Genomic DNA, 23,621 nt, shown 5'->3' with positions numbered 1-23,621 from the left:
ATCGAAAAGGGCTTCAAAATCGGGACCGTCGACACAACTCTCTTCACAAAGAAACATAACGGTGATATTTTCATTTGTCAAGTATATGTTGATGATATAATCTTTGGCTCGACAAATGACTATCATTGCAAGGAATTTGGTGAGTTGATGTCAAAGGAGTTCGAGATGTCAATGATTGGTGAGCTAACATACTTCCTCGGCTTTCAAGTCAAGCAAATGAAAGATGGCAACTTTCTCTCACAAGAGAAGTATACCAAAGACTTGTTGAAAAGGTTCAACATGGAGAAGTGCAAACCAATCAAGACCCCCATGCCTACAAATGGACATCTCGACTTAGATGAGGGAGGTAACCCGGTTAATCAAACTCTCTACCGTTCTATGATTGGTAGTTTATTATACCTTACCGCATCTAGGCCCGATATTATGTTTAGTGTCTGCATGTGTGCTAGATTTCAATCTAATCCTAAGAAAGCTCATCTTCGCGCTGTTAAGAGAATTCTTAGGTATCTCAAGCACACCACAAGCGTTGGTCTGTGGTATCCCAAAGGAGCTACTTTTGATTTAATTGGCTATTCCGATTCGGATTATGCCGGTTGCAAAATTGATAGGAAAAGTACTTCTGGGGGATGCCATCTGCTTGGTAGATCACTAGTTTCATGGACATCCAAAAAGCAAAATAGTGTTGCCTTGTCAACTGCCGAAGCAGAATACATTGCCGCAGGTGCTTGTTGCACACAAATTTTATATATGAAACAAACTCTTCTAGACTATGGCGTAGTTCTAGAAAAAGTACCTTTGTTGTGTGATAATGAGAGTGCTGTTAAAATTGCTAATAATCCTGTTCAACACTCTCGCACCAAGCACATTGATATCCGTCATCACTTCCTTAGAGATCATGTTGCTAAAGGAGATATCATTTTAGAAGGAGTGAGGTCGGAAGATCAATTAGCGGATATTTTCACTAAGCCACTTGATAAGACCCGCTTTTGCATGTTGAGAAATGAACTAAATATTCTTGATCTCAGAAATTTTATGTGAAATGTCAAATGGTGGTGTCAAGCTTGCATTGCATATTTAAATTACTTGTATTGCATCTAGGGCTTGTCTAACCTAGTTGAGATAACCGCCAATAAAGCGAGTGAAAAAGCTTAACTCGGGTCAAACCTGACAAGTCTTAGTCTTTAAGCTTTTAGCACTTAAATTCTTTCTTTTCATGCAATTATTGGTTCTTGAAATATGCATGAGGTACTGCACTTAGGGGGAGTATTCAAAACTCAAATCACTCTTGAAAACCCCTAGTGCAAGCCCAAATGCAAATTTCACCATTTGCCTATTTTCTCTAAAAATTATCTAGCCTATGGCAAAATATTTTGAAAAATATATGAGGGAGCCAATACCTGTCCCAACAAGTGTTATTTTGTGTGATTATAAGTTGGGATTTGGTTTGGTTAGGAGTTAGATAGAAAAATTCAAAATTTTCCAAACTCCCCTCTGTCTGGGCTCACCGGACAGTCCGGTGTGCACCGGACACTGCACTGTGCAATGTCCGGTGCACCGGCAGCCGCGCGCTAAAAGTCATTTTCCTGTGCGCTGTCCGGTGGTTCACCGGACAGCTACTGTGCGCTGTCCGGTGTGCACCGGACAGCCACTGTAGACTGTCCGGTGTGCCCATCTCGCGTTTTAAAAAACGGCCTCCAGCCCGAGCCGAGCCAGAGGCTCTGTTTCTTCTCCCAGCCGCCCAGCTCTCTGCGTCTGGCGATTTCCCCCTCGCCGACGATCTCCACCGGCGGCCATCTTCTCCGGCCGTGCTCCGGTGACCTTGGGCTCTCCTCCTCTTCCCCCTCGGTGAGCAGCTTCTCCTCTCCCCTTCTCTGCTGTTCTCTGCCTGACAGACAGTGGAGCTCCCCCCTTTCTCACCCTTTTGCAAATCTTTCAAATTTCTGTGAAATCCCATGAATCCAGTTGGTAAAATGCTTTGCATTATCTCTATTGTGTATCCCTGCTTGCTTTTAGCTCCTTCGGGAGGGCATTCCCACCTCAAATGGCCATTTTCCTAAAACCCTAACTCCCCGCACACCACGTGCTCGGTGAAATGCCCAAACCAGCCAAACTTGCTCCAATTGAACCCAAATTTTTCAGGCACGTTCACAACACTTCCAGTAACCTACTTGCCAAATTTCACGCCAATCCGAGACCCCAGGCTTAAATTTCACCAAAATTCCCGTTTTGAGCGATCGTTTTCGAGCCGAGTGCCCTAATTCCTTTTTCTTCGCCTAAATTCAAACCAAGCACACACTTCACTTATATTCACCTATATAAACCTATTCGTGAAGTATCGGCTCAATTTCATATCATTTGGTGCCTCGTTTCAAATTCCAAACCTCCCATGTCACTATTTGTCTGTCAAACATCGTTTTCACGTCGTTTGACTTCTTGATCGTCCCGTCTCGTGCCATATCTCTCTGTGTATGTATTTATTCACATTTCATATGCTTATGACTATGTGACTAATACGTGCTCACCTCTTCTGTCATTTCAGTGACCGTGTGTGATCGTGTGCCGTCTCCCGTCCTGCCTGGATCGTCACCTCTCGTGTGAGCTTTCCAGATAGACATCTCACTCTTTGCTAATTCTATCGGTCACTTCTGCTCTGTGCTTAGTCTCTATATCTCATTTGCAGACTTTAGTTCAGGATGCCGCGCACAAAGAATGCGTCGGCATCAGGGGGTGGCGACGATGAGGACCCTCGTCGCCCCTTCAGGCAGGTGAAGGGCAAGACTGTCTTTTTGGAGCAGCAGGAAGGCCGCAAGAAGCGGCGTTCGGACAGAGAGGCTCGTGCAGCAGCAGCAGCTGCAGCAGCCGCTGCGCAGACAGCACTTGGAGATCAGCCGGATGTACCATCAGATCAGATTGCTTTCCGTGCTCGTCGTCTCGCCTCCCGGTCTCGCTCCTCCACTCACACCTCCGCTTCCACTCTGCCACCCACTCTGCCTGCTCCAGTCACTCCTATTGCTCCATCCACCTCCACCGCCATACCCACTACCAGCACTACGCCAGCTTCCACTGCTTCCCCTGCCCCCGCTCCCGCTTCAGCTCCTCCTGTCCCTCCACCTCGCTTCCGGGAGCGTGATGAGACTGAGGTCCGTCCTCTTGCTTCGGATCCTCGTCTGTTTGATCTTCAGCGCGCTACTGCAGCACGGGTACGTCGGTTCAGGTACGTACCCGTGGAGTCCTGGCTACCAGCTCAGCGCGACCCAGCAGCAGGTGTTCTATTCAGCACACGGATTCAGGAGTCCTTCTTCCGGGCTCAGATGTCTGCTCAGATTGCGCTGCGAGTGCACCGCCTATTGGATCTTCCAGCTTTTTTGCTAGCAGCCGGTGCTGAGTCTGAGGCGCATCTCACCTATCTGCCTGGCCTCCTGACTCTTCTGACTATCAGCGGCAGATATGTTGAGGAGTGGGTCCGCGTCTTCTACGCCTCTGTTTGGATTGACCCGGATCATCATTGGATGAGGTTCCGCTTTGAGCGCGAGGATGTCACGATCACTGCTAGTCAGATCCGACAGCTATTTGGATTTCCTGAGTCGTCGACTCACCTTCACAGCTTCTGCTACGGTACTTTTGATCCTCCACGTCGCCCTCACGGCGGTGTGGCTCCAGGGACAGCTCACGTCGCGGCTCTGTTCCGCCCGCCTTTCACAGATGGGTCGCGACGTTCTCTAGCAGACTTCACTACAGCAGCGAAGTACTTATATGAGCTCGTCCGACGGACACTCCTGCCGAGGATGGGATACAGGGAGGCTACCACTCATATTCAGCTTTGGCTCCTTGGTGCCCTGGTATCCCACTCACAGTTTGATGTTGTGGACTTCCTGCTCTGTGAGATCGAGGACACTGTTCTGGATGGGATTCGTGCTCGTCGGCAGCTACCTTATGCTCACTACTTGTGCCACATCTTTGCGCAACTGATTCAGCCACCTCGTTTTCAGAGCACCCTTGAGGCCTCACGCCTTGTATTTGGATCTTACCGTCCTGCTCCTGAGATTCCAGTGCCAGCTTATGCTCCTGTGTTTGACTCTCAGGCCGAGGATGCAGCTCTTCGTCAGTTTGACACTCAGGGTACAGCAGCTGATGATGATGATGATGATGATGATTTTGGGATTCCTCCTCCGCCTCCGCCTCCTATGCCTCCACGCTCACATGATCATGAGGCTGGGAGCTCTAGTGCTGCCCCTGCTACTCCTCAGGCTATGGACCCTGCTCTTGCTTCGATTCTCCAGACTCTCACTCAGCAGCAGGCTCACCTGGTAGCCGAGCAGGCCCGTTTATCTGATAGGATGCTCTCGATGTTTCAGAACATGCAGGACAGGCAGGATGCACTTCAGCAGCAGCTTATTCAGGATAGGGCAGAGAATAGGGCATTCATGGCTCTCATGCTTCAGCATTCTGGTATCTCAGCACCTCCGGTTCAGTCTGCTCCGCCTCCTCCGCTTCACGCTCCAGTGGTGCCTTCGATCTTGTCTGCACCCCCTACTGGTACCTCTCCGCTCCGGCCGGTCACTTTGGCGTTCACCTCTCCGGCTCTCAGCTCTATCTGTCCGCAGCCGCCAGTGCCACCAGCATCTGCTGTTACCACTACCGCTGTGGCAGTATCTGTGACCGCTTCTGTTCCGGTAGCTCCTGCAGCGCGGCCTCCGTCCGAGTCAGTACCAGCTCCAGCTTCTACCGCAGATCCTGGATCCGAGACTGACTCTGACCCTCCGCCGGCGTTCGCTCTGCTACCTCGACCTCGACCGGATGCGCCCCCGCCGCCTCCTCCTGCTTCAGGTGTTTAGGTTCAGGTCCCTTTTGGTGTTTGACGCCAAAGGGGGAGAGATATGAGTTGTGAGAGCTAGGGAGAGTTAGAGAGTTAGTAGAGAGTCAGAGTCCTTTTGATGAATATTTGTGCCTGCTACTCTCTGTACTAGCTTGATGTTTTTGGCTCACAAACTCGTCATATACTCTCGTTGCTTATGGTTGACTGTGTGTATTACGTTTTCACCTTATATCATATCACCAGTCTTCTAGCTCTTGTTTCATTAATTTACTTTCTCTTTTATATGAACAAGAATCTTATGATGTGTATGCGCTCACTCTTATTATTATGGTACACATTCTTTCTGTCAAAAATTACTGAGTATAACTAACCATTCTTTCTATTGACAGAATCTTCAAAACAAACTACTCTCACAAAACTTGTAGGGTTGTCATCAATCACCAAAAAGGGGGAGATTGAAAGCATCTAGGCCCCTGGTTGGTTTTAGTGATTAATGACAACGTAATATTATATGTGACTAACGTGTGTTTTGCAGAGACAAATGGTAAGTTAGGTCGCATGACAGGTAAAAGTACTACAACGGTGAAAACAATCCCGGAGATAAGAACTCGAAGCGACGGCTAAAACGACGGAACAAAAGGTGAAGGTCTAAGGAGTCCGAGTGTCAAGGAGATGTGGACACTCGCGATTTAGTTAGGTCTTTTATTCTCTTTTAGCCGTACTATTAAGAGGGGTTGTCGATGAGTAGTTTGACCAAGAGAGTTCTATTGTAGTGTTGGTGCACAATCACACTCATATACAGTGCTAGGTGTCACTCTAGAACTCACACACAAGTTAGAGCGAAAACCGATTTGAAAATCAGCTGAAAAACAAGACTTAGTGTTTCTGGCTTTGGGGCACCGGACTGTCCGGTGTGCACCGGACTGTCCGGTGCACCCTCTGCCAGGTGGGGCCAAGCTGGTCCACAGCAGAGTCTTCCCAGTCGCAGAAACCCGAGAGCGTAGCTTTCGGAGATGAATTTTAGTGGCACACCGGACACCGCACCGGACTGTCCGGTGTGCACCGGACAGTGGACTGTTCACTGTCCGGTGCGCCATGAGTCTAACGGCTAGCTGTCAGAACTAGCCGTTGGAAGTGACCGTTGGCGCACCGGTGGCGCACCGTTGGCGCACCGGACTGTCCGGTGCGCCATCGCGCAACACATTGCCTGTAACGGCTAGTTGGTGGGTGAGGGCTATTTATACCCCCTCCACCCACCATATTCAATGTCTTGCACTCCACATTTATTCCAGCACCTTGGTAGAGTATTGCAAGCACCAAAAACCTAGTGAGGAGATTAGAGAATCATAATCCGCGCTTGTTCCTCATTAGCGCTAGTGAGAGCCACCTAGAGCACACACCACTTGCATTAGGCTTCTCTTGGTCAAGCGAAAGTCTATGGCTTGTTACTCTTGGTGATCGGCATCACCTAGACGGCTTGGTGGCGTTGGGAGCTCGGTGATCACCGTGAAGATCTTGTTGGTGACCCGACTCAAGTTTGTAAGCGGTCTCGAGGGATCCACCGCGCCGGAGTGGCAAAGGATCATCTCGTAGTGAGCACTTGGTTCTTGCGAGGACCAAGGGGGAGCAATACCCTTGCGCGGGTGCTCCAACGAGGACTAGTGGAGAGTGCCGACTCTTCGATACCTCGGGAAAAATTGGAGGAGTCTTCTAAACTTTGCTTTACATTCCGCACTTAATTCAAGCACTTTTCATTGTGTATTTGTTTAGCAAGTATTTGAAGTATTATCTTAGTTTTGTTCATTTCTAGTATTGTTTTCTTAGTGCTAGTTGTTGGGGTGAAGTTGGGCTCTTGCTTAGCTCTTGCTTAGGTTTTAATTAGTGTTGATTTTTAGAAAAGCCCAATTCACCCCCCCTCTTGGGCATCGTGATCCTTTCAGGAGCCCAAGCAACATACCAAGGCATATAGTGCACATTTCCAAGAGCTCAAACACTCAAGTGCTTAATAGAATCACTCGGTGATTAGCGTAGGTGCTTTGCGAAGTGCTTAGGTTAGTTAGACTGCTTTAGCGCTTGCTCTAGGTTAACCCTAGCTAGTTGAGTGAGTTTTGTAAAACCACACAACCCCTCGGCTCTTGCGTGAGTCGTTGTAATTGTACCGAGTGGGGCGAGAGTCTTGCGAGACCGTGACAACCGCGTTTGTGTCACGACCGCCACCGTGTACCGAAGGGAACGAGGCTCGCGGCGTTTCGGCCGAAAGCTCGATAGTGGAGACAGCGGGGAGCGTCCGAGAGGAGCCGGAAGCGGAGCACCACTTGCGTGTGGAGAAGGCCCGCGGCCCTCTACGGAGTTACTCGACCGTGGTGCTTGGCCCTCGCGTGGGCTTCCCTTTGCATAGGGGCACCAACGAGGATTAGTCGGGACCTTGCGTGGTTCCGGATACCTCGATAAAAATATCGGCGTCATCCACAAGAGTTTGCTTCTCTACTTTGCTCTTTAAGTTTCCGCATTTATATTAAGCATTTAAGTTTCAATCTTGTATTCATACTTATTTAGTGTAGATTGAAACTTAGCCTTTTTGCGGCAGAGATAGCAACACTTAGACAAAACCTAGTTTGCACTTTCTAGTTTGATTATTTGCATAGGTTTTGCTCTAGGGATTTAATTGTGGCCTAGTTTAGTAAAAGTTTTAGAAGTCCTAATTCACCCCCCCTCTTAGGCGTCACCCGTTTCCTACAAGTGGTATCAGAGCCCGGTTTGGCTCATCTGAAACGCTTTAGCTTCACCGCTAAAAGAGCCGACGCTTTTTAGAGGAAGGGATGGATACCCATAGGCCACCACACTTCGACGGCACTAATTTCCCATATTATAGTGCTAGAATGGCTTGTTACCTAGAAGCCGTTGATCTAGGTGTTTGGAGAGTCACTCGTGACGAGATGAAACCCCTCAAGAATCCCGAGAAACCCACCACGAGTGAGGAAAAAGAAATTCATTTAAATGCTAGAGCCAAAAATTGCTTGTATGAATCTCTTAGTATGGATATTTTTAATCAAGTATTTACCTTGAAAACTGCTAATGAGATTTGGCTAAAATTGCATGAGCTCCATGACGGCACATCCAATGTCCGTGAGCAAAAACATTGCCTAGTCTTAAATGAGTATAATTCTTTTGCTATGAAAGATGATGAGCTTGTTAGAGACATGTATTCTCGTTTGAATCTAATTATCAATAGCTCAACTCTATTGGCATTAATAAGCTAGGTGACGCGGACATTGTGAGGAAGATTATCTCCCTGCTACCACAACAAAGATATGGGAGCATCATCACCATTCTTCACAATATGGAGGACTTGAGCAACATGACCCCGACCATTGTGATTGGGAAAATCGCGGCCATTGAGATGTCACGAAAAATGAGTCGGAGAGAGGAGCCAACTCCCTCAAGGCCATATGCTTTTGCATGTGATGAAAGGAAGGGCAAAAAGGCTCCCACTCCAAGTTCCTCAAGTGAAGAAGAGGAAGAAGAAGAAAGTGATGATGATGAAGATAATCAACCATGCACATCATCCTCCGAGGACGAAGAAACAATCCGACGCGTCGGAAAGGTAATGAGGATGATCCGCAAGATTAATCTAATGGGTGTGCCCCTGCAGGTCGAGGATCTTCTCTTTAACATTGACAGGAAAAAGCAAAGAAAGAGAGGATGCTTCGTATGTGGGGAGAAGGGCCACTTTAGGGACAACTGTCCAAATATGGCCAAACCCAAAAAGGAGATGAGCAAAGGCAAGGCGCTAACAAGTGTTAGAACTTGGGATGATTCTTCAAGTGAAGATGAACCTTCAAGGATGCGCAGCCACCGATCCTCATCACGCTCATCACGGTCATCACACAAATGCCTTATGGCAAGAGGTAACTCAAGCATTCCATCCTCTAGTGATGAAAGTAGTAGTGATGATGAAGGTGAGGGAAAGCCCTCTCTAGATGAGCTTGCGGAAGCCGTAGAATTTTTCCAGGATGTTTGCACTAAGCAAAAAGCTGAACTTAAAACTTTGAAAAATAAGTTGGTTAGCTCTCAAAATGATTACAAAGGTTTGCTAGAAAAATTTGAAACTTTTGCAAACCTAAATAGTGAGCTATCAACTAAAATTGAGCTATTAGAATCTAGTGCTCCATCCACTGCTACCGATGATAGTCTTATTAAAAGAATGAAAAACTTAAGGCTAAGCTAGCTAGCTCCCAAGAAGCTATTGAAAATTTGCTAGAGAAAATGGAAATTCTTAGCATACACAATAATGAGCTAACTACTAAGCTAGAAAACATTGGTAGCACCCCAGCAACATCTTTAATTGAAATACCTGAAATAATTAAGAAAGATGCTTCTACTTCCTGCTTTGATTTAATTGATGATTCTAACCCCTGCAACCAAGTCGTTGTTAAGAATATTGTTGTAGAGACATGTTCGGATGAGGTTGCAAAGGAAAATGAACAATTAAAGCAAGAAGTGGCTCGCCTTGGCAAGGCTTTGTATGACAAGAAAGGCAAAGCCAAACAAATCCGACCTCCACAGGATAACACAACTGCGGGAGTGAACAACCCTATGGAGGGAGAAACTGTGATTTGTAGGCTATGCCACAAGGAAGGCCACAAGTCTTTCCAATGCAAGGCGATGACCGGGGATAAACAAAGGCAAAAGCTCAAGCAAACGCCATCAAGCAAAATCTCCAACACCTACATCAAAAAGGTAGACAAAAAGGCTGCTACACCATATTTAATCAAGAAGAAAAAGAATGGAAAGGTGATAGCAATCAAGGCCAACAAGCAAGCCAACAAAGGAAAGGAGGCCAAACGCATCTGGGTGCCAAAGGAAATAATTTCAACCATGAAAAGCACCAAGAAGGTTTGGATCCCGAAAGGGAAGTGAGTGGACCGAAGGTCTTCAGGAAATTTGGAGACTTGGCAAAGTTGGGATGTATATCATGGGATACGTCATATTGGATCAAGTTTATTGCCAAGTGGGTTAGTGAAAATTTTGGACCCAAATTTCCCACCCATGACTAAGGTAACTAGTTGTATTGTATTTCTTGTTTTTAGATATGTGTATCTATTTACCTTTTTATCTAGCTTACCTTTTCTTGCCTAGTATTACATTTGTTATTTACTTTGTTTAAAATTATGCATACTAGGAAAATTTCATGGTAGGATTGCTTGCTTTCAATTCACATACTTAAGCAAACCTACATGGTTTAAAATGTTTAGTTAAAGCACGACACATAGCTTTTATATCACTCCATAGTAAATGATGCATCAATTGAAAATTTTTGATTTCTACAAGTTGTATCATTTAACTTATATGTGCCAAAGTTTGGATTATGGATAATTTGCCCCTCTTGATATCAAATCAAAGTGCATGTCTCCTACAAGTATTCAAAACTTGTATGCACACCTTTAGGGGGAGGTTATTCTATAATCTAACACTTTGAGACTAACACCTTTTCAAGTCTATTTCATGTGATAGTCTCATTGTAAGGAAAATAAGGTCCCCGGAGAAAGACAACACTCTTCCACTGTAAAATCTCCAAGAACTCTCATGTCTCTCAAGCTCGCCATTGGCTTTCAATTGGTATCTTTTGAGACTATATCTAGTATCATTTACATGTCTTCTCCAAAATTTGATTAGACTATATTTCATATCATATGCTTCCATGTTGCTAAAAATGCATAAGTAGTTAACTCATATTCTGTTACCTATGCATAAGGGAAGTTAGTCTTTTCAAATCATGTCTTGCACCTTTAATTTTCACATGCTTTTTCCTAAGTAGAGGATATCTGTCAGGGGGAGTATTTCTTCATCTCTAAAAAGGGGGAGAAACTTCTTTCTAAGGAGAACACTCATTTAGGGGGAGTAATCCTTTCAACTGGTATCATTCATGTGGTTTAATTTAATATCCTTCTAGTGGTATCATTTGATAAAATTCTTGATGAGGGCAAGCTTTTATTTACTTCCTACATGCTTTTAATGTCTTCCTTTTCGGTGGTTGATGCCAAAGGGTGAGAAGTTTAGGGACCAAAGCAATGAAAGCTATATCAAACACCAAACACCACCAATTTAAAATTTTATATCTACAAATGGTTTTTCCAGTGGTTTTGGTTATTTGGTCCAAAAATAAGAAGTAAGTGAATTATGGAGTTAGGGGGAGGCTTAAATCCATAATATCACATTGTGGGGACAATCATGCATCTTAGCAAGTAGATTGCATATTTTAATTCAAATACTTGTATTATTTGCTTGCTTTGGTTGTGTTGTCATCAATCACCAAAAAGAGGGAGATTGTAAGGAAAATGGACCCCAAGCCTTTTGGCTAATTGAGTTTTGGTGTTTGATGATTAACACAACCTGTGGACTAATATGTTTGCTAGTGTTTATAATTATAGTTCATAGGATGCGAAGAGAATTGGACCAAGGCAATGAGGATGCAACACCTCAAAAGAAGACATAAAAAGATGCATAGGAGTCCAATACTCAAGAACAAAAGAAGCCCGAAGAAATCAGCGAAGGAATCCAAGAAGCGGGCTGTCAGCCAGCGCCTGGTGGCGCACCGGATAGTGCTGTCCGGTGTGCACCAGACTGTCCGGTGGGACAACCGGACAGTCTGCGCAGAGAGGCCACAGACAGGCACTCTCGGGTTGTAGCACCGGTCTGTCCGGTGGTGCACCGGACTGTCCGGTGGTGCACCGGACTGTCCGATGGTGCACCGGACTGTCCGGTGTGCACCAGACAGACGGCAACGGTCGGATCCAATGGTCGACTGCTACAGGCGCCAACGGTCGGCTGATGTGGCGTGCACCGGACACTGCATAGTGGCTGTCCGATGGTGCACCGGACTGTCCGGCGCACCGGACGATAGAAAGTTGCTGCTTTCTGTCCAACGGCTAGTTTGGGGATTGGAGGCTATAAATACCACCCCAACCGGGCATTCTCAAGTGTGGGAGCCCAAGCAACATACCAAGGCATATAGTGCACATTTCCAAGAGCTCAAACACCCAAGTGCTTAATAGAATCACTCGGTGATTAGCGTAGGTGCTTTGCGAAGTGCTTAGGTTAGTTAGACCGCTTTAGCGCTTGCTCTAGGTTAACCCTAGTTAGTTGAGTGAGTTTTGTAAAACCACACAACCCCTCGGCTCTTGCGTGAGTTGTTGTAATTGTACCGAGTGGGGCGTGAGTCTTGCGAGACCGTGACAACCACGTTTGTGTCACGACCGCCACCGTGTACCGGAGGGAACGAGGCCCGCGGCGTTTCGGCCGGAAGCTCGATAGTGGAGACGGCGGGGAGCGTCCGAGAGGAGCCGAAAGCGGTGCACCACTTGCGCGTGGAGAAGGCCCGCGACCCTCTATGGAGTTACTCGACCGTGGTGCTTGGCCCTCACATGGGCTTCCCTTTGCGTAGGGGCACCAACGAGGATTAGTCGGGACCTTGCGTGGTTCCGGATACCTCGGTAAAAATACCGGCGTCATCCACGAGAGTTTGCTTCTCTACTTTGCTCTTTAAGTTTCCGCATTTATATTAAGCATTTAAGTTTCAATCTTGTATTCATACTTATTTAGTGTAGATTGAAACTTAGCCTTTTTGCGGTAGAGATAGCAACACTTAGACAAAACCTAGTTTGCACTTTCTAGTTTGATTATTTGCATAGGTTTTGCTCTAGGGATTTAATTATGGCCTAGTTTAGTAAAAGTTTTAGAAGTCCTAATTCACCCCCCTCTTAGGCGTCACCGGTTTCCTACACTTATAATATTTGCTTATCACTATTCGATTATTGTTTAATTGCAAACTACATAGTCAGTATTGCCGAATAGTTTCAAGTAAATGATTCATTTATTAGTACAACCAATACTCGAACTTATGCATCATTGAGTTGGCTATTATGTGTTATTCCATGTGAGCAAGCTCTATAGTTCAACAAACATTTTTGCTCTCAGTGTCTGATATGGCCGATGAATAATTTCTAATCATCGTGCTAAGTTTATGTCCCCATCTAAAGGGTAGGATGGACGCTCGGGGGGGGGGGGGGGGGGCAAGCATGATCAAATACCCAATCATGGTCACCTATCCTACATATGCTGAACGGTCCAAGGCAGGCGTGGATAGTTCGACCATGAAGGCTGGACAATCCATGGACATCCAGAAGTAGCAGCGATCATATACCGTCAGACTACAACGTCCTAAGATAAGTACTAGTGAGCAAAACAATTGCAGGGCGTTTGGCTAGCTCATCAGAGTCGGCCCTACTTTTAGTCAATTGCTTGCTAAATATATGAAGAAGGTCGTTTCACACGATCGGCCACTAAAACGAACAAAGTCAAAAGGGTGATCTGTGCGAAAGCAAAAGCCGACTAAACTGGCCCCAAAAGTGGTACAACCAAGATTGCCTGGTCATCCTCCTCTAGGGATGTCATGGTGCTTTTCAGTTATTCGTCATCAATGTGTTGTCCTACTCAAGTATGGGGTGGTACAATGATGAATTTATGTTACTGGCCCAATCTATTTGCTTATTCGGGTTGGGGGCACCACAAGTTTTGTCTATTGACATGTTGATTAGGCAGACATGGCAGAAGAAGATGCAATCCGAAATGGCCACTATGCATCAAATATTTATATTATCTGATCACAAGAGTCGATGATTTACATCGAGCTGAGTCTTTACTTCGGGAACAAAATAACTCATGAGATCTATTATTTCCGAAGTGCGCTGGTGCTTTTGGTTCGTCAAGCTCCACCAAAAGGCAGGGGCATACATTGAGCACCAAAAGTGGCGGACGATCCGGGCCTTGGGCCGGGACAGTCCGCGTGCCCTGCGATCAGATTAACTCAGGTGATTATCCTTATCTCATGTGTGGTTATCCATCTAATCACGTGGCATTGTTGGTTATCGCCTAGGAACATGTCCAGACCTCCTCCCCTATAAATATAAAGGGGTACGACCGATTGAGAACCCCTCGAACACATTTCAATCGAACCAATTACTTTATTTACTTTTGCCGACCTAGGAGTAGATGTAACGTAGCTTTAGTTGTAGCTTTCCGCATTTTCACCTCCACCCCTATTCGACTCTACGTCGTCTAGATCCGTTCTGGGGTGGCCTGCTGACCCCAGGATGGCCCTAGGATCTTACCCCTTGTGAGGGGCAAGATCTACTTCGTCTACTTCACTCAAGATCTTTTACTTGAATTGATCTATTAATTTCTAGGCGACTCTACGTTGTCTGGAGATGCCTCGGGTGACCTGCTGACCCGAAACACCCTAAGGTCTCTCCCCCGGGAGCGGGATCTAGGTCCTACGAGGAGAAGAAGACGAACCTGCGCCATCGCGGACCGTCCGGCCCAGAGCGTGGATCGTCCGGACAACGCGCAGGGAAGGCGTCGCTCCTGTCGCCAGGTCGTGGATCGTCCGGCCCAGAGCCGTGGATCGTCTGCGCCACCGCATCGAGCACCGCCAGGCGACCCGGCGATCCATCGTGGACCGCCACCACCATTCATCTCGCGGAGCCGAACCCAAGGTATTGCTCATCACGAGAAGACATTGGGGTTCGTTGTTGTTTGGTACCAAATAGGTGGTGACCATCATAGAGGTTTGTCCCACCTTCAGGATAACCTTTTTAGGTACATCAAGTAATCATCCCATTAGCTCTAAGATTTCTTTTCAAGACCACATTCAAGATAGTGTTAATTGTCTTGCGTCTTATTTACTATCTCGCTCCCTAAGGCCTTGACTCTCTGTGGGCAAAACCTAGTGATCATCCCTATGGTCCGAACTCACTACAAGGACGACCTATAAATCGTTAGTGTTTGGTTCAAAAAGGCGCCAACACTAGGCACACGAACTGAAGCTGCATTATTGGAGTTTGTCTTGAGATTGCAAGGAGATCTACACAGTGAGTCCAATAAGATGGCAACGCAGCAGAGGGAACATCAGGATGCTGTGGCCAATTAGGTCAGCGTGGGCAACGTGGTTGTTTCAAACATTTTGGGGATTTGTTATTTTAGCAGTCTGCTGTGTGCTTAGTTTTGTTTAGGGAAAAAAGTTCAACAACCCACAATGACAAGTTTTGAGGAACAAATTTTTAGTAGCCTCTATACACGATACGATGATTAGGCCGAACCAGGCAACCAGCACAATGCTAATGGTCAACAAGCTAAACGCGCGCGCTGGCGCGCGCCAGTTGACTTATTCTAGAGAACGCGAGGCTCCCAAGACGGCAGACGAAGGATCGCGTTTGAGGCGCTACCAGCCAGCCTCTGTCGGGCAGGCAAATAAGACGGAGCAGTGAACAACAACTGGATGGCAGGATTTGCATCATAGAGAAGCGATCGGACGGTAAAGGAATTCTGAATGACGTGGCCTACCTAGTTTGCAAGCTAGGGTCCCTGGTTTAATATATAGGAATGAGCCGGGTCCTATTCGTGATGGACCAAATTCGCATCGGTGCCACGGCCACGGGCCGCTCTGGAGGACCGGCCTTTTTGCACATCTACAGTCCAAAGCACAAGCAGTCAGCGGAATCCAATCCCCTGCCTCGCTCGGCGCTCCGCCGCCACCTCGAATCCAGTTCACCCACCTCCTCCGTCCTTATTCGTTTCTTCCGCCGCAAGCCAGACAGAGTTGACTGTCACCGTGTTCCCTCGGGGTGGGCGATGGGGTCGTCGGAGCCGTCGTCGCGTTCCGTGCAGAACCTCGTGCTGTACGCCGCCAGCGCCGCGCTCAGCTGCCTCGTCCTCTTGGCCGGCCTTCGCCACCTCGATCCCAACCGCGCCGCCTCTCAGAAGGCGCAGCAGCAGAAGAAGGAGATCGCCAAGCGCCTCGGCCGGCCCCTCGTCTCCACCACGCCCTATGAGGTCCGTCCCTCCACCCGTATCCGTATCCGCCTCCCCAATCCCCATCTAGGGTTCACTTCACTCCGACTCAATCCTCCGCTGGCGTCTCGCTCACCGACAGGACGTGATTGCGTGCGACGTCATCAACCCCGACAGCATCGACGTCGAATTCGATTCCATCGGCGGCCTCGACAAGGTCAAGCAAGCGCTCTACGAGCTCGTCATCCTGCCCCTGCGCCGCCCTGAGCTCTTCGCCTCCGGCAAGCTCCTCAGCCCCCAGAAGGGCGTCCTTCTCTATGGCCCGCCCGGCACAGGAAAGACCATGCTCGCCAAGGCCATTGCCAGGGAGTCCGGTGCCGTCTTCATCAATGTCAGGATCTCCAATCTCATGAGCAAGTGGTTCGGGGACGCGCAGAAGCTCGGTGAGCAATTATACTCTAGTCCACTGGATATCCAGCTATCCACCGGTTTTGAATCCATACCTATTGCTATTATAGTAGTCTTTTGCCATATTCTTCTTTTTCTTGTGTCTGTATGCCACGCACCGATCAACCAATGTTTATATGTTACTCTTGTTGTGGCAGCAGCTGCCCACTGGAAACTTATTTGCTCTAGAGACGATGACAATTGCATTGTTTTTTTGTGTCAGGATGCTGTAGAAATCTGCTGATTTTGAATCCATACCCTTCATAGAAGTTTCTTCTTTTATGTTTATATATGTTACTAGTGCTGTTGCAGCAGCAGCTGTAATGCAGTTATTTGCATTGCTAATTTAACTGTCCACATATCTACTACTTTAGAATTAGAATTGATGTCATCTGTATTGTTTTTTTATGTGTGTCTACGCTATACGCTGATGTTAGTGTGCTATTGCTGTGGCAGTGTCTGCTGTATTTAGTCTCGCTCACAAGCTCCAGCCTGCTATTATCTTCATTGACGAGGTTGATAGTTTCTTGGGGCAGCGACGGACAACTGATCATGAAGCCATGACTAATATGAAGACAGAGTTCATGTCCCTCTGGGATGGCTTCACCACTGATCGTGAGTCCTTTTATACTTTGCCTGCTGCCATGAAAGTTGATGTACAACTTACATTTGTCGACAATGATGTGAACTTGTGAAGCATTGCTTACAGAAATGGTATAGTTGTGTGCTAATTCTTTCTGGGCACGCAAACAGCATAACCCTACTTCAATTAAGCACCCTTTATAGGACAACATTATTAGCATAAATAAATCTTGATTGTCAACACCATTCGCTATTTTTTTGGCCCCATTTTCCAGGTTCTAGAATAAGATGCATTTTCCCTATTTTTGTTATATAAGACATTCCATACTCCAGAGACTTAAGCTAACAGATATAGATTTGTGCTTTGAATCAATATAATAATCCCACAGCAGCCACCTGTTTCATTTCTCTCCCATGATTCAAGCCTATAGATACAGACGTGTGCTTTAAGCCTTGTGGAATAATAATCCCTACACTGTACATACGTTCCATTGCTTTTAACAAACCCCTTTACAACACTGTTCTGCTTAGTTTGTGTTCCTTATTTGTTATATTTGAGCTAATTTATAATGCTAGCTATATTCATAGATGTGTAATGTTTATGTAATATCATGACTTCTGTTGTATATCTGTATGGAGATTCTTGCAGCCTTGACATTAGTGGTTACTGGTTGGTTACTATGATGATTTTCCTCCTGGGACAGGCTAGTGATCTGATTACAAGTGTTCACTGGTTGGTTATCTGGTTCATAGTTGTTAAGGTGTCGCTTAGGCGACGCCTAAGCGCTAAGGCGACGCCTAAGCGCTAAGGCGTGTGAAGGCGTCCTGGTCACCTTATCACGGAGCCTAAGGCGTCCACTTTGGACAGTAGGGCATCGCCCCGGCGCCTTGGAGAGTTCTAAGGCGACGCTATGAGGACGCCTTGGAGTGATGTAGGGTTGGATCCTGACCTGAGCACGTGATTTGAAACCGTGTCCCTGTAGAGTGCCATCAGCAGCGGCGACGATGGCCGCTCCCCTCCTCGGCCGCGAGCTCCAGCTGCGACAGTGAGGTCCCCTGACCTCCTCACCTCTGTGGCAGCTGGGAGAGAGGGAAAAGCGGCTGGGAGAGAGGGAGAAGTGGGGGGGGGGGGGGGGGGGGAGAGAGAGAGTGCTGAGAGAGGGAAGATGGGTGCGGCTGGGAGTGAGTGAATAAGTGGGTAACCTAATTTTAATGGGCCAAGTGGGCTGATTTGGACTGGTTAGACTATTATTTTCCTTTTCTTTATCATTTTTCTCTTCTTTATTAGTATTTTTGTCCTACACACTTTCTCAAATATCAATAATTTTCTATTCTTAACTATATTTATAAGGCGTCACCTCGCCTTACGCTTTAACGCTTAAAAGTTAAAAAGGGGGCCGGTCGCCTTACCTCGCCTTATCGCCTTAACAACTATGATCTGGTTATCACATTTTAGTTTAGCTATATTTTCCTTGGTTGGTTGAGCGAAAGGGCCTCTAGCTGAGTTGGTTAGGTGGTCTGAGTAACACACCTTAGGTCCTGAGTTTGAATCCTAGTGGGTGCGAATTTCAAGCTAAGGTTAAAAAAGGTCACTCGCTGGTTCCCCTGGTTGTATGCATATGAGATGGACTGACCTATGAGGACGGATTCTTATGTAGGGACTGGAAGGGCTCAAAGCATGAGTAAAGATCCGGTCTATAGGGTGGACCCTCATGCTGTACGGGGGTTAGCTTTCGTGACTTTTCTCGGTCGGGGCTCCGATTGAGCTTCTTCTTAATATAATACCGTGGGGGCAGTCGTTCCCCTACCAGCCGAGTTTTTATATTTCCCTTGGTCGGACATGCATGGATTGTCTTTATGCCTGGTCATGTGGGACGACTCCAATGAACTGCAATGATAGAGCTACTAGTGGTGCCTAAGGGAGCCATGACACCTTCATGCACAATTGCACATCCTTGTGCACACATTTACTTGTCTTAAATTTGAGAAGAAGTTGCCCCCTCCCTCCCCCCCACCCCCATTTTTTTTTTGAAAAATTGTTGCTAGTTGCCCTCCCTCCTTATATGATTTCTGGCTGCGTACCCTATTGAATAGGGAGGAACTAACGTACATTCACTGATGCTAGCTTAGATGAGAATAATATGCTTTGGTATGCATTATTTGTGGGTACTGTCTTGATGAGGTCAGTGTTGATATTGACACCGAGATATTTGTACATCACCACATTTTCAGAATTTTTAATGCTGAATGCATATAAAGTCCAGGGAAAGGGGCAAACTAATAGTTTAATAACGCCAAGTATTTCAGATTAATGTATCCAGTCTAGGGAAAGGGGCAAACTAATAGTTTAATAACGCCAAATATTTCAGATTAATATATCCATTGTTCCTTACAAAACAAGACAGTTTTATCATATTTTTTGTGCATGTATGTTTCACCGTTTTTAGGAGGAATGAAAGGTTGTTGTAATTTTGAACTTGCATAAGGCCTATGCAGTAGCTTTTATGCTGTTCCTTCTCTTTTTGGTGGGACGACTGTTTCATGTATGGTAGAAAATATTTGTAGCTTCAACAAAGAACGGAAATCAACAGAAAAGTTGTTGCCATGGCATGGGCCCTACTTTCCACCTTTGCATGTTAAAAGTAACTAATTCAAGACACGTGTTCTTTCTCCATTGGATCCATAGACATGTAAAGGGTAACATGTAGCCTTTTGTGTTTTTCATGGATGACCAGATGACTCCCTAATCCAGCATGATTCCCCAGTACTTCAGCAAAAAAACAAATGTAGGGACTAGGGATTACTTAACATTTTTTTTCATCTTCATGAAGTTGTGTCTAAGGCGGACATAAGAAGTCAATACAAATATATACTTATTTGCTTGATATCTTATCATCATGTGAGATTTTTTCTAGTGGCATATCTTTCTAAATGGTGAGAGCTGTCTCATTAAGTCACCAGGTTACGGATTCAAAGCAGCCTTTCTGCATTTGTGGGAGGAATGTTTGCCTTGGTTTATCTCTTCTCCAGATCCCACTCATGTGGAAGCCTCCAACCCTGGGTCTGCCCTTTATATCTTTCTGAAATGGTTGTTATTTTGACATGTGGATATGCAAATTATTTGCTGTGTCTGTATGGACTCACTTCATATGTGGTACTGATCAGTAATTAATGATGACTTGTATTGTTGTCTTTTCAGAGAATGCTCGTGTAATGGTCCTAGCTGCTACAAACAGGCCTTCTGAGCTAGATGAGGCCATCCTAAGGCGCTTTACTCAGATATTTGAGATTGGAATTCCCGTCCAGAGTGAAAGGAACAAGATACTTCAGGTTGTGTTGAAGGGAGAAAATGTCGAGCCTAATGTTGATTACGATCACATTGCAAGATTGTGCGAGGGCTTTACTGGATCAGACATCCTAGAGGTGTGCAAGCAGGCAGCATTCTACCCTATCAGGGAGCTATTGGACAATGAGAGAAACGGGAGGAAATTAGATGTGAGTACTCTTACTTCTGTTTCTACGGTACTTGGAGTTATACAGGATTGCATGTTGTTTTCTGAAAAATCTATTTAAAACTCCAACTCCACACACATGGAGCTATACATGATGCATGCTATTTTCTGAAAATCGACTTTTAGACTCATGGTCATGGATAACACACACGCCATGCATCCACCAGGTTGTGGGGCTGCCAACCAGGGCATAAAATGCCTTTGTCGAAGTTTTTTTTTTTAAAAAACTTAGTGCTAAACTAGAATACACGTTCGCTTCTGATGACTCAACAATGTTTTGCTACAATCTGTTAACATAATGATGTTGATTGTTACCTTGGAATATGTTGTTGTATTTGTTGGATTCATGGATACAATTCAGATAGACTTGTTATTTGGACTTCAGGTTATCTGTTCTGTCTGTAGTTAAAAGTCATGCCGTTTATATTTGGATACTGGTGAAGATGTAAAGTTTGATAAGGAGTCCCACATTGGTTTTTGCTTCTTCTCTTCCTACTGCTGTTTCAGAAACCTAGACCTTTGAGACAATCAGACTTGGAGAGAGCCTTATCAACATCTAGAAAGTGCAAGAAGGCTGCAAGTTCAGGACTGCAGTCACCCTTGTGGGTTCGGCCGACAGATTCAGAAGACGATCAGGTACAGAACGCGATCCTTGAGATATCTAAGCTGATGTCTCGAATAGTTGAGAGCAGCCAGTCAGAACCCCAAGAGCCTTCTTCACCTTAATCTAATCCTTTTGCTAGATCGCGTGAAAATTCTACAGCGGAGTAAACGCAGGCATTACGTCGATACCCTTAGGTTTTCTTACGCAGCTTGCAGAGAGGTTCAGCGTATATATATATATGCATTAATTCGTTTTGCTTGGCGAGGGCGCACCGGGTTTTTTGAAGCTAACTGCAGCTGGGAGTATGCCCTGGTGTTTAAGTTTATTATTCAAGATTGATGCCCCTGTGGGCTGTAAGCTCAGAACTCCATAGTTGTCCGGCCTACAATTGGCCTTAGTTTCCTTGCATTTTATCTTCAGTTTAACTAGTCTAGGGTAGCGAATTATACATTCATATAATGCAGAAAGGGGCCCTTCCGTCTCGTCATCATATTCCTAAACGTGCGTTCATTTTTTTGTCTGATCGTTATTTACATGCATGTACTACTTTTGCTTTTATCTTATTTTTTTAAATCTCCGCTAGGAAAAGTTCTTTCGGAGCACAAACTATTTAAACTTTATCGAGATTATTACTGGTGGAAGCAGGCTGCGTTGCGATATATCCATGACTCCATGAGCTGTTGTATGTTGCACGCCCGCCCGTCATGGCGTGTACGAGCAGCTCTGCAGCTGCTTGCTCTTAAGGCACACGTCTACACGATGGTTGATGGATATCTCATCAACGACCGACACCTTGCTGGTGTTGAGCACCAAATTTGACGGGCGGTCCGGTCCTTGGACCTAGAACAGTATGCGCACTCCGTAATTAGATTAATTCGGGTGATTATTCTTATCTCGTGCGTGGTTATTTATCTAATCACGTGAGAGTTATTGGCTATCGTCTAGAAACATGTCCAGATCTCTTTTCCTATAAATATAAAGGGGTACAGCCGATTGAGAACCCTTGAACACATTTTAATCGAATCTATCTACTTTATTTGCTTTTTCTGTCCTACGAGTAGATATACCATAACTTTAGTTGTAGTCTTTCGTATATCTACCTCTACTCCTATTCGACTCTACGTTGTCTATAGATCCGCCCTGGGGTGGCCTGTCGATCACATGACAACCCTATGATCTCTTTCTCGAATTGATCTCTTAATTTAACTGGGACGCCACGAGTGACCTGCTGACTCAGAGCACTATAAGGTTTCTCCTCCAGGGGCGGGATCTATGTCCTACGAGGAGAGTAAGACGACCCTACGCCATTGCGGACCGTCTAGCCTAGAGCGCGGACCGTCCAAACAACACGCAGGAAAGGCGTCGCTCTTGTCGACACGTCACGGACTGTTCGGCCTAGAGTTGTGGACCCTCCGTGCCCCCGCAGCGAGCACCGCCAGGCAACCTAGTGACCCATCGCCGACCGCCGCGCCGTCCACATCGCAGAGCTAACTCATCACGAGAAGGCTCTAGGGTTCGTTGTTGTTTAGTCCCAAATAGGTGGTGACTATCATAGAGATGGTGTCTCATCTTCACAATAACCATCTTAGGTCTTGACCCTCCGTGGGTAAAACCTAAGGATCATCCCTAATGTCTGAATTCACTACGATGACGACATGGGATCTTTAGTGTTTGGTCCAAAAAGACGCTAACAGGTGGCTGGTACCCTTGAGAGCCAGCACGTCGGTGGCCTCGTGCGGCGCTGCCCGCCTCTAGCGTCATCTTGTCGCCGTTGAGCGCCGCAGCATGGTCGAAGGTGCGGCGGCTGGTGACGTCGTAGATGAGCATGGCACCTAGCGCGCCACGGTACTAGGCGCCGTCGTTGGTGCGCGCTTGGAACTTGATGGCGATGGTGGACTTGAGTCGACGAAGAAGTCGCGAGTGGCGAAAGTGTCTCTAGCCGAGTTGGTTAAATAGTCATACTCCTCATATCTTAGGTTCGACTCATTGTCGGAGCATATTTTCAGGATGTGGTTAGAAAAATTTTCTTGTTTATCCCACGCCAAAGCACAGACCTAAGACCATATTTTCAGGATGTGGTTAGAAAAATTTTCTCGTTTATCCCACGCCAAAGCACAGACCTAAGGCTCGGTCCCGATCGCCCCCACAAGTGTTTTTCCAAGATTTGAATTTCGTCGCGTCTGTATTCTTTTTCTATCAGCATAATTAATAAAAAATGATCCACGACACGCCGCGGGCTCCGAGGTCGGGACTCGGGAGTGGAGGAGACGGACACGCACACCGCGCCGGTGAGGCGGGCGGACTGGACCGGGGACATGGACGGCTCTGATGGGCGCCGCCGCAGCCGCAGCTGTGGGCCGCTGAGGCTGGAACGTGAATGCTGTGGGCTGGGCTTTCTTCCTTGCAGAGACACCGACCGAGACCACGTACCTGTTGGGACCTGGGACGGAACCCGATAGGATAGCCCACCATGTCGTCTCGTGTTTGTGTTGATGGCTATGGTGGTCCACCGGATTCGTGCCGATTTGAGTCGTCGCTGCTGCAGATGGAGGTAGAGGCGACGACACGCTGATACACCGTCGCTGATGGCGCGCACATGCTCACGCTTGCTGCATGCTGCCATCGCCGCCAGCAGATGCACCGGTTTTAGCTGCGTGCTTGCGTGTTGGCACCGACTAGGATCTGTTTGTTTTAGGTAGTGTTCGGTTACTTGGGATGCCAAAGAACCGTTTCGGAGATTTTAAAGTACGTTTGGTTGAGAAGTGAAAAAGAATAAAGTGACTCAATTCTTATTTTCTGGATATTTGATTTC

General features: G+C 46.5%; 1 protein-coding gene across 4 annotated transcripts; it reads left to right on the top strand.

Annotated features, from left to right (window-relative positions):
- Nucleotides 1-15,282: 15,282 nt before the first annotated feature.
- LOC100273669 (uncharacterized) lies at nt 15,283-21,827 on the top strand. 4 transcript variants are annotated; one of them, XM_020538845.3, is made up of 6 exons: nt 15,283-15,706; nt 15,807-16,107; nt 16,568-16,726; nt 19,893-20,188; nt 20,713-20,841; nt 21,393-21,827. In XM_020538845.3, the coding sequence occupies exons 1-6, from the start codon at nt 15,506-15,508 to the stop codon at nt 21,483-21,485; spliced, it is 1,179 nt and encodes a 392-aa protein (XP_020394434.1). In that variant the 5' UTR covers nt 15,283-15,505; the 3' UTR covers nt 21,486-21,827. The 4 variants fall into 4 exon arrangements, 3 of the variants coding, with proteins under 3 accessions (XP_020394434.1, XP_008647558.1, NP_001347218.1); XM_008649336.2 differs by lacking the exon at nt 21,393-21,827 and adding an exon at nt 20,949-21,309; NR_158549.1 differs by lacking the exons at nt 20,713-20,841; nt 21,393-21,827 and adding an exon at nt 19,648-19,754 and having other exon boundaries at nt 15,358-15,706; nt 19,893-20,294.
- Nucleotides 21,828-23,621: the final 1,794 nt, after the last annotated feature.

Source organism: Zea mays, chromosome 6 (assembly GCF_902167145.1).
Source record: "Zea mays cultivar B73 chromosome 6, Zm-B73-REFERENCE-NAM-5.0, whole genome shotgun sequence".
Classification (NCBI taxonomy): domain Eukaryota; kingdom Viridiplantae; phylum Streptophyta; class Magnoliopsida; order Poales; family Poaceae; genus Zea; species Zea mays.
This window is presented reverse-complemented; position numbering and strand designations above follow the sequence as displayed.